Raw genomic sequence first — 8944 nt, forward strand, 5'->3', positions numbered from 1 at the left:
TCATCATACATTTTTGCCAGTCTTCCTTCTGCCTTGGATGTTCCAAGAGTTATTTGACTTTTTTTTTTTTGGAGGGGGGGGTTTCAAGACAGGGTTTCTCTGTGTAGCCCTGGCTGTCCTGGAACTCACTTTTTAGACCAGGCTGGCCTCAAACTCAGAAATCCGCCTGCCTCTGCTTCCCGAGTGCTGGGATTAAAGGCGTGTGCCACCAAGCCCAGGCTAAGTTATTTGACTTTTTGGTACATAGTTACCACTCTTAACAATAATGAAGGAATAAAAGAACAAAGGATTCATTGAGTAGGAGCTAGTACTACATATCAACTCTGAATTCGTGAGAATAAATATGGAGGAAATGTGCAACGTACGCAAACTTATTAAAATTGTATGGCTTTGGCTTTTGGGGAGCAATGTCAATAGTCAATTAAATGTCAGATCTATTAGAGAGGGCTCCTAAACCGACTGGCAGAAGGCGGGGCGTGAGCCTAACCGGACCACACCCCTCGCGGTGAAATCCGCTTATAGACCCGCCTCTCCAGCTCAGCCTGCAACGTCAATTGGGGAAGTCACTAATCCATCAGAGGATCTCAGCGCCTATTGGGTGAGCTTCTGAGCCCGGTTGCGCACTTCCTGGAGTTGGGAACGCGGAGCGGACGTCGTCTTTCCGCCATTGCTCTGCGAGCCTAGCCGCTACCTGAGTGAGGGGCGACAGGTGGGTGGCGGGCGTCTGAGGCTGAGCGCAGGGCGGTCCAGTGGGCCGAGCGGCCTGAGGAGCTGCGCCAGGCCCGGGTCGCGAGCGCTCAGCCCGGCTAGAGTGCAGGCCAGGGGGCTCCGGACGTGTTCCATCTGCCCCTTGTGCGCCCGGGCCTAGCTGATTCGTTTTGGCCTGCCTCTCCATCCCAGATTCTCCCGGCATGGCCGGAGTGTTTCCTTACCGAGGGCCGGGTAACCCGGTGCCCGGCCCTCTAGCCCCGCTGCCGGATTATATGTCAGAGGAGAAGCTGCAGGAGAAAGGTGAGAGGCGAACGGGAACGGCGCGCGCGGGTCCGAACGTGTAGGCGGGAATCATTTCTTCCTCCATAGGCAGGTCATCAAGGCTGTGCTTATTAGCAGTATTTACATTTTTAAAAATTGAGTCCAATCATCGAAAGTGTGGAAACGCCTGGTATTTTGCAGGAGCTAATTGTGTGTGTGTGTGTGTGTGTGTGTGTGTGTTTGGGTGTATGTGTATAATGCATCAATGGCGACACAACCTGTTTCTTTATAGGGTTTGCATTACTATGAAGAAATTAGATAGCAACCGTCCCCTAAACATCTATAGCAAAAATATCAGGTGGTTTGGGGTAGTAAAATGGCAGGATACTTGGCAGCGAGCATTTCTCATCACAGCGTGCCGAGGGTTACCCCAGGGCAAGAGTTAGGGATAATTAGGGTAAATGTGTGCAGCCCTTTAAACGGAGGTGATTTTCTAGCTCGAAAATGGCAGCAGTTGCAGGCCAAGCGCTATGCAGAGAAGCGGAAATTTGGGTTTGTGGATGCTCAGAAGGAGGACATGCCCCCAGAACATGTCAGGAAGATCATTCGAGACCATGGAGACATGACCAACAGGAAGTTCCGTCATGACAAAAGGGTCTATTTGGGGTGAGTAACATCCCAGGATAATTTCATATGGAGTTTGGCTTCTTTCCTTCCTCTGCCCCTTCATTGACAGTGTTGGAAAGAGGGACTAGCATTTGGAACTTGACTTTTTAACTGAGACACAGTTTCCCTGTGTGGGCATTTCTGCCCTGGATTTAGCTCTGTAGACCGGACTGCCCTTGAACTGACAGGGATCCCCCATGCCTCTGCCTCCACAAAGAGCTGGGATTGAAGGCAGATGTCACCATGTTCAGCGTGGAACATGGCTCTAGACTGTAAATAGCATGACTGTGGGAGTAAGACAAGGACCTCTGGGACTCTGTGATAGTTTCCAAATCGTCGTTGATTGTTTTGCTTTGCCCTGCTGGAGTTGTTGTAAAATGTCTGGTATTGTGGAACTGTTTGAAGCTCAAATTAAGACACTGGACACTCTGGATGCCTCTTTGGTCACTACCATCTGGGTGTTTAGGATATTTAATTCCTAGGGCCTCTCTTTTACTGTTAATTCTTCAACCTTAAACTGCAGAGATTCTTAACATTCCATTTGGATACAAAAAATTGGCCTGTTAATTGATGTGGGGAAAGCCTTGGAAGTTTTTTGTTTTTGGTTCTTTTTCCTTTTTAAAGATTTATTTAATAAATTTATATGAGTGCACTGTAGCTGTCTTCAGACACACCAGAAGAGGTGTCTGAATCAAATCCCATTACAGGTGGTTGTAAACCACCATGTGGGTGCTGAGAATTGAACTCAGGACCTCTGGAACAGCAAGCAGCCAGTGCTCTTAACCACTGAGCCATCTTTCTAGCCCCACCTTGAAAGTTTTATTGCAAAAATAATTTCTTAGCCAGGCAGTGGTGGTGCATGCCTTTAATCCCAGCACTTGGGAGGCAGAGACAGGCGGATTTCTGAGTTCAAGGCCAGCCTGGTCTACAGAGTGAGTTCTAAGACAGAGCTATACAGAGAAACCCTGTCTTGAAAAAAACCATTAATAATAACAACAACAACAACAACTACTACTTCTTGCCGGGCAAGGTAATAGCATATGCCTTTAATCCTAGCACTTGGGAGTCAGATTACTGTGAGTTTGAGGATGGTCTGGTTTACGGAGTGAGTTCTATAACTGATGAGGCTGGACAGAGAAACTCTGCCCTAAAAAAACAAAACAACAACAACAAAAATAACTTAAGCAGCCGTGGTAGTGTTTGCCTGTAATCTCAGCACTTGAGCTGCAGAAGCAGGAGTATCGTGGGCTTGAGGCCAGCTTGAACTACTCAGTGAGATGCTCCGTCAAAAACAACAACTGTTCTATACAGTGAGTTTCAGGCCAGCCAGGGCTATACGGTGGGACCCTGTCTCAATCAACAATAAACATTATAACTGTTATTATTGAAACTTGCTTTTGGTCTTCAGTGAATAGACCGTATTGGTCCTTTCCTTTTAGGAATATAAGTTTAGTGGTATGATGGATGAGAGACAAATGGTTGCCACATAGAACAGGGAAGGTGTTGGTATTTACAGGAAGGGCAGAAGGAAGTTGCTTTCAAAGGGATAGGTCTTAATTTATACAGGCTGAGTCCTGCACCAAGACATTTGAAAGGGAGAGTGGTATTAGATGAAGGTGGAGATGAGGAGGCAGGACTTGTGATCGTGTAGGACCTGAGTCCTAATTTGGGAGTTTGGAGTGTAAGGCAGCATTTTGTGTGGAACACGTGATAACTGTATGGCTTGGCAGCAGGGGACAGATAACAGAACCTCTTAGTTGTTTCTAATGGTCTCTCCTCCTCGTTGCAGAGCTCTCAAGTACATGCCTCATGCAGTTCTCAAGCTCCTAGAGAACATGCCCATGCCTTGGGAGCAGATCCGGGATGTACCTGTGCTGTACCACATCACTGGAGCCATCTCCTTTGTTAATGAGATTCCCTGGGTTATCGAGCCGGTTTACATCTCCCAGTGGGGGTGAGAAGGACTGGAGTATGGTGGAAGGTGTTGGGCGCTGGGGTGAGGTGTTGGCAGCTGAGATGGTGGACATGATGCTCTTGCATTCTAGGTCAATGTGGATCATGATGCGTAGAGAAAAAAGAGACAGGAGGCATTTCAAGAGGATGCGTTTCCCCCCTTTTGATGATGAGGAACCACCCCTGGATTATGCTGACAACATCTTAGATGTTGAGCCACTGGAAGCCATTCAGCTAGAGCTGGACCCAGAGGAGGATGCCCCTGTGTTGGACTGGTTCTATGACCACCAGCCGTTGAGAGACAGTAGGAAGTGAGTGGAACTAATTTCTGTGAGAGTTCTGCAAACAGGAGCTGTGGGGAGGCAGTAGGTAAGTGATTGGGCTCAATGCCTACTTGATGGGGGCTCTCCATCTTTTCCCTAGGTACGTTAATGGTTCCACCTACCAACGCTGGCAGTTCACATTGCCTATGATGTCCACTCTCTACCGACTGGCCAATCAGCTTCTGACTGACCTGGTAGATGACAACTACTTCTATCTCTTTGATCTGAAGGCCTTCTTTACCTCTAAGGCACTCAACATGGCCATTCCTGGGGGACCCAAATTTGAACCTCTTGTTCGAGACATCAACCTACAGTAAGTTGGGAGAATATCAAGACTCTCCCTTGAGGCACCTTGTGTGTGTTAAATTTTAATTTTTTTTTTTTTTTTTTTTTTTTTTTTTGGTTGTTGTTGTTTTTTGGTTTTTCAAGACAGGGCTTCTCTTTTAGCCCTGGCTGTCCTGGAACTCACTTTGTAGACCAGACTGGCCTCGAACTCAGAAATCCACCTGCCTCTGCCTCCCGAAAAATTTAGTATTTATTCTAAGATCCTGTCTAACAGTGAAACTAGACAACTCACTTGACTCTGTCTTAGGGATGAAGACTGGAATGAATTTAACGATATTAATAAGATCATCATCCGTCAGCCTATTCGTACTGAGTACAAGATTGCGTTTCCTTATCTGTATAACAACCTTCCACACCATGTCCACCTGACCTGGTAAGATGCTTGCAACATAGCAGTTAGAACGGAGAAGGCCAGAGCACGAGAACGTTGGCTGACTCTTCCTTTGTTATAGGTACCACACTCCCAACGTCGTGTTCATCAAGACTGAGGATCCTGATCTGCCAGCTTTCTACTTCGATCCTCTGATCAACCCAATCTCCCATAGACACTCAGTCAAGGTAAGAGGAAGTCACATGCTTTGCAGGGTGGCTGGGAGTGAGAGTCTTGAAGATTGAGCTTGGGGCCATATGCATGCAAGTTTTCTCCACTCAGCAGCCAATGCCTCACTTTTTTCTTTTTGGACATATAGTGTAGGTTAGCCTAAATTGACTGTGTGGTTTTAGGTTGGTCTTACTCATTCAGTCCCTTTGTCTTAGCCTCTTCCTACATACTGGGGTTTCAGGCTTCCTTCCTTGAGCTCAGGAGTTTGGGTCAGGAACTGATTGCAGTGGGTACTTCCTATGGTATGGTACTAGAGCTCCTTTGGGAGGCTTTTAGTGGTAAGCGGGTGGGTTGATTCCTGCTTAGCCCTCTTCTCTACTCCCTTGGTTCCTTTATTTAGCTCTTTAGGCTGCTCTTACCAGGTATGTGTAGCTACTACTGCCCATCTCAGCTTTGCACTCAGTGAGTGGGAAATGAACCGCAAGGATTTCTTTTTCAGAGCCAAGAACCGCTGCCTGATGATGAGGAGGAGTTTGAACTCCCAGAGTTTGTCGAGCCCTTCCTGAAGGATACACCTCTCTATACAGACAACACAGCCAATGGCATCGCCCTGCTCTGGGCGCCACGCCCCTTCAACCTACGCTCTGGTCGTACCCGCCGGGCCTTGGACATTCCCCTTGTCAAGAACTGGTGAGGCTTCTCCCTAAGGGGTAGTAGATGTACAGTATAGGAGAAAAGACTGTCTGGATGAGCATGCAGCCTTCCCAGAGGGTCTGGAAGGAGAAGCAGGTGAGGCTCTGACAGGCTTATTTAACCAGGTATCGGGAGCACTGTCCTGCTGGGCAGCCTGTGAAAGTTCGAGTCTCCTATCAGAAGCTGCTTAAGTACTATGTGCTGAACGCCCTTAAGCACCGGCCCCCCAAAGCCCAGAAGAAGAGGTAGGTGCTGCAGGCCCCTGCTACACCTTGTGTTCCAAAAATGTCACTGTGCCACTTTAACGCTCGTCTTTATTTTTATCCAGGTATCTGTTCCGCTCTTTCAAAGCTACCAAATTCTTTCAGTCCACCAAGCTGGACTGGGTGGAGGTAGGGCTGCAGGTTTGCCGCCAGGGCTACAACATGCTCAACCTTCTCATTCACCGGAAGAACCTCAACTATCTGCACTTGGACTACAACTTCAACCTGAAGCCCGTCAAGACGCTCACCACCAAGGTCCTGTCTGGGATCTCGATGCTCTGCTCGGCTTAGGGGTGGCTGGCATTGCGCTATACCTCCTTCTGTGGCCACTATCATTAATGTCTTTGTGTTCTTGGCCTTTTCAGGAAAGAAAGAAATCCCGTTTCGGGAATGCTTTCCATCTGTGTCGGGAAGTGCTGCGTTTAACCAAGCTGGTTGTGGATAGCCACGTGCAATATCGCTTGGGCAATGTAGATGCCTTCCAGGTGAGGCCATGCCGCCTGGACCCCCCCCCCCCCCCATCCCCGGGTGGAGAGAGATGGGGTGAAGCCTGTGCTGGCTTTGGAGCTGGCTCTGGCTCTAAGTCTAATGGGTGATTTTTTTTTTTTTTTTTTTTTTGCAGCTGGCAGATGGATTGCAGTATATATTTGCCCATGTGGGACAGTTGACAGGCATGTATCGCTACAAATATAAGCTTATGCGTCAGATCCGCATGTGCAAGGACTTGAAACACCTCATCTATTACCGCTTCAACACGGTGAGACCCAGCCCTCACGGCCAGCCTTCACACACTCTTGCTTTTTCTTTGCAGTTAGAGCTTTTCCCAGGACCTCCTTGGAGAGAAGCTCTTGACATTACTATACTCAATGAACCTCAGCACTTCCCTTCAAGCCTACCACTGAATCCATGCAGGAACCTCACTTTCTGCCTTGAAATTCTTACATGCGTCCTTATGAGACTTATATTCTAGACTGTGAGGACTCAAAGAGCATTTACCTTGTCTCACAGCAGCCTGATTCATGTTCATCCTTCTAAAGGAATTGTTCACTTCTGTTCCTGATTTCTGCTTGACTGTAGGGTCCTGTAGGGAAAGGCCCTGGCTGTGGATTCTGGGCTGCTGGCTGGCGGGTCTGGCTGTTCTTTATGCGTGGAATCACCCCTCTGCTAGAGCGATGGCTGGGCAACCTTCTGGCCCGACAGTTTGAAGGTAAGTGGTTTCCTCACCCAGTCACCCAAGTGTGTCGGTCTGAGCTGGTCATCTGTCCTGAGTCTGTGTTAAGTGAGTCTGACCTACTGCTGTACTGGTTCTCAGGCTGCTCTCTAGGATTTTGAGCTATCATGTGTTTGTATGTTTGTGACTGTCTGTTGTGGCTTGTCTCTTTGCATGTCTCTTTCCCACGTGCATGGACACCTGTCCCTATTTACAGATTTGATCTCTGGGCTGTCCTTCACTTGTAGGCCGTCACTCAAAGGGGGTGGCAAAGACAGTAACAAAGCAGCGTGTGGAGTCGCACTTTGACCTGGAGCTCAGGGCAGCTGTGATGCACGACATTCTGGACATGATGCCTGAGGGCATCAAGCAGAACAAGGCCCGGACAATCCTGCAGCACCTCAGCGAGGCCTGGCGCTGCTGGAAGGCCAACATCCCTTGGAAGGTAGGCTCTCCTCCACCTCCAAGGAGGCCTGCTATTCATTCATCCTTCTGAGGTTAGGAGTACCACATTGCCACAGGGCTGTCTATCTTCTATAACCCCTCCTTCTTGAGACAGTCTCACTGTGTTGTCCTGGCTGAGCTGTAAGTCTGCAGGCCAGGCTGGTCTCAGACTCAGGAGGTCAACATGCCTCCACCTCCATGCTGGTGCGCAGGTGTGGAGTACTATGCTTGGGTCTTAGTACTCTTTCATTGTGTCTGTACCTGCAGGTCCCAGGACTGCCAACACCTATAGAGAATATGATTCTTCGGTACGTTAAGGCCAAGGCTGATTGGTGGACCAATACTGCCCACTACAACCGGGAACGGATCCGTCGTGGGGCTACTGTAGACAAGACTGTTTGCAAAAAGAACCTGGGTCGCCTCACTCGCCTGTATCTGAAGGCAGAGCAGGAGCGGCAGCACAATTACCTGAAGGTGGGACAGCTATACTGGGTGTGGGGGCTGGGTGGTAAGGTGGGCTGCAGAGTGAGGATCAGGCTTTGTCCTGGTGTGGACAGTAGTGGGAGACTAACTTGACGTTCACCTTCCAGGATGGGCCTTACATCACAGCCGAGGAAGCAGTGGCCGTGTATACCACCACTGTGCACTGGCTGGAGAGCCGGAGATTCTCTCCCATCCCCTTCCCTCCACTCTCCTACAAGCATGATACCAAGTTGCTCATCTTGGCTCTGGAGCGTCTCAAGGAAGCGTATAGGTAAGGAATTGCTGGCAGGTTCCTGTTGGGAGGGTAACAGAGAGAATGGCATCATGGTCAGAGTTCAGAGGAAGGTAGGGTTCCTTCTGGTTTAGCATCTCACTCACTTTCCTTTTGCTTTGTCAGTGTGAAGTCTAGGTTAAACCAGTCTCAGAGGGAGGAGCTGGGTCTGATTGAACAAGCCTATGACAACCCCCATGAGGCTTTGTCCCGAATCAAGCGTCACCTCCTCACACAGAGAGCCTTTAAGGAAGTGAGTAATATGTTCCCTCCGTTTTCTTTTGGTCTGTGCTCTTTATTCCTGGCAGATTATCTAGTGGGTGGCAGATTGGCTTAGGTGAATTGATGTGAGCCAGGTTCCTCCTCCCACAGGTGGGCATTGAGTTTATGGATCTCTATAGCCACCTTGTGCCAGTGTATGATGTGGAACCACTGGAGAAAATAACTGATGCTTACCTGGACCAGTACCTGTGGTATGAAGCAGATAAACGCCGTCTTTTCCCGCCCTGGATCAAGCCTGCTGACACAGAACCACCTCCACTGCTTGTTTACAAGTGGTGCCAAGGTACAACTTTGCTGGAGTTACCCTCCACAGAGAAAGGAGATGAATTGAGTTCTGTATAAACATTCAGGTCTAGACCGCATGGTCCATTTTGTTTTTTTTTTTGTTTTTTTTTTTTTTGTTTTTTTTTGAGACAGGGTTTCTCTGTGTAGCCCTGGCTGTCCTGGAACTCACTTTGTAGACCAGGCTGGCCTCGAACTCAGAAATCTGCCTGCCTC

At 48.7% G+C, this 8944-nt stretch overlaps 1 protein-coding gene across 1 annotated transcript in view; it reads left to right on the forward strand.

Annotated features, from left to right (window-relative positions):
- Positions 1–596: 596 nt before the first annotated feature.
- The window catches only part of Prpf8 (pre-mRNA processing factor 8), a 26488-nt gene continuing 18140 nt past the window's right edge, over positions 597–8944 (forward strand). Inside the window, exons 1-18 of the mRNA XM_029545688.1 lie at positions 597–1011; positions 1470–1638; positions 3428–3592; positions 3684–3902; positions 4015–4227; positions 4507–4632; positions 4712–4817; positions 5300–5490; positions 5619–5738; positions 5822–6011; positions 6122–6241; positions 6379–6513; positions 6834–6963; positions 7215–7411; positions 7678–7884; positions 8001–8164; positions 8291–8417; positions 8537–8729. Of these exons, the coding sequence (XP_029401548.1) occupies positions 912–1011; positions 1470–1638; positions 3428–3592; positions 3684–3902; positions 4015–4227; positions 4507–4632; positions 4712–4817; positions 5300–5490; positions 5619–5738; positions 5822–6011; positions 6122–6241; positions 6379–6513; positions 6834–6963; positions 7215–7411; positions 7678–7884; positions 8001–8164; positions 8291–8417; positions 8537–8729 (2872 nt within the window). The 5' untranslated portion in view covers positions 597–911. The remainder of the gene's footprint in view (positions 1012–1469; positions 1639–3427; positions 3593–3683; positions 3903–4014; positions 4228–4506; positions 4633–4711; positions 4818–5299; positions 5491–5618; positions 5739–5821; positions 6012–6121; positions 6242–6378; positions 6514–6833; positions 6964–7214; positions 7412–7677; positions 7885–8000; positions 8165–8290; positions 8418–8536; positions 8730–8944) is intronic.

The sequence above is a fragment of the Mus pahari genome, chromosome 14 (genome assembly GCF_900095145.1).
Source record: "Mus pahari chromosome 14, PAHARI_EIJ_v1.1, whole genome shotgun sequence".
Classification (NCBI taxonomy): Eukaryota; Metazoa; Chordata; class Mammalia; order Rodentia; family Muridae; genus Mus; species Mus pahari.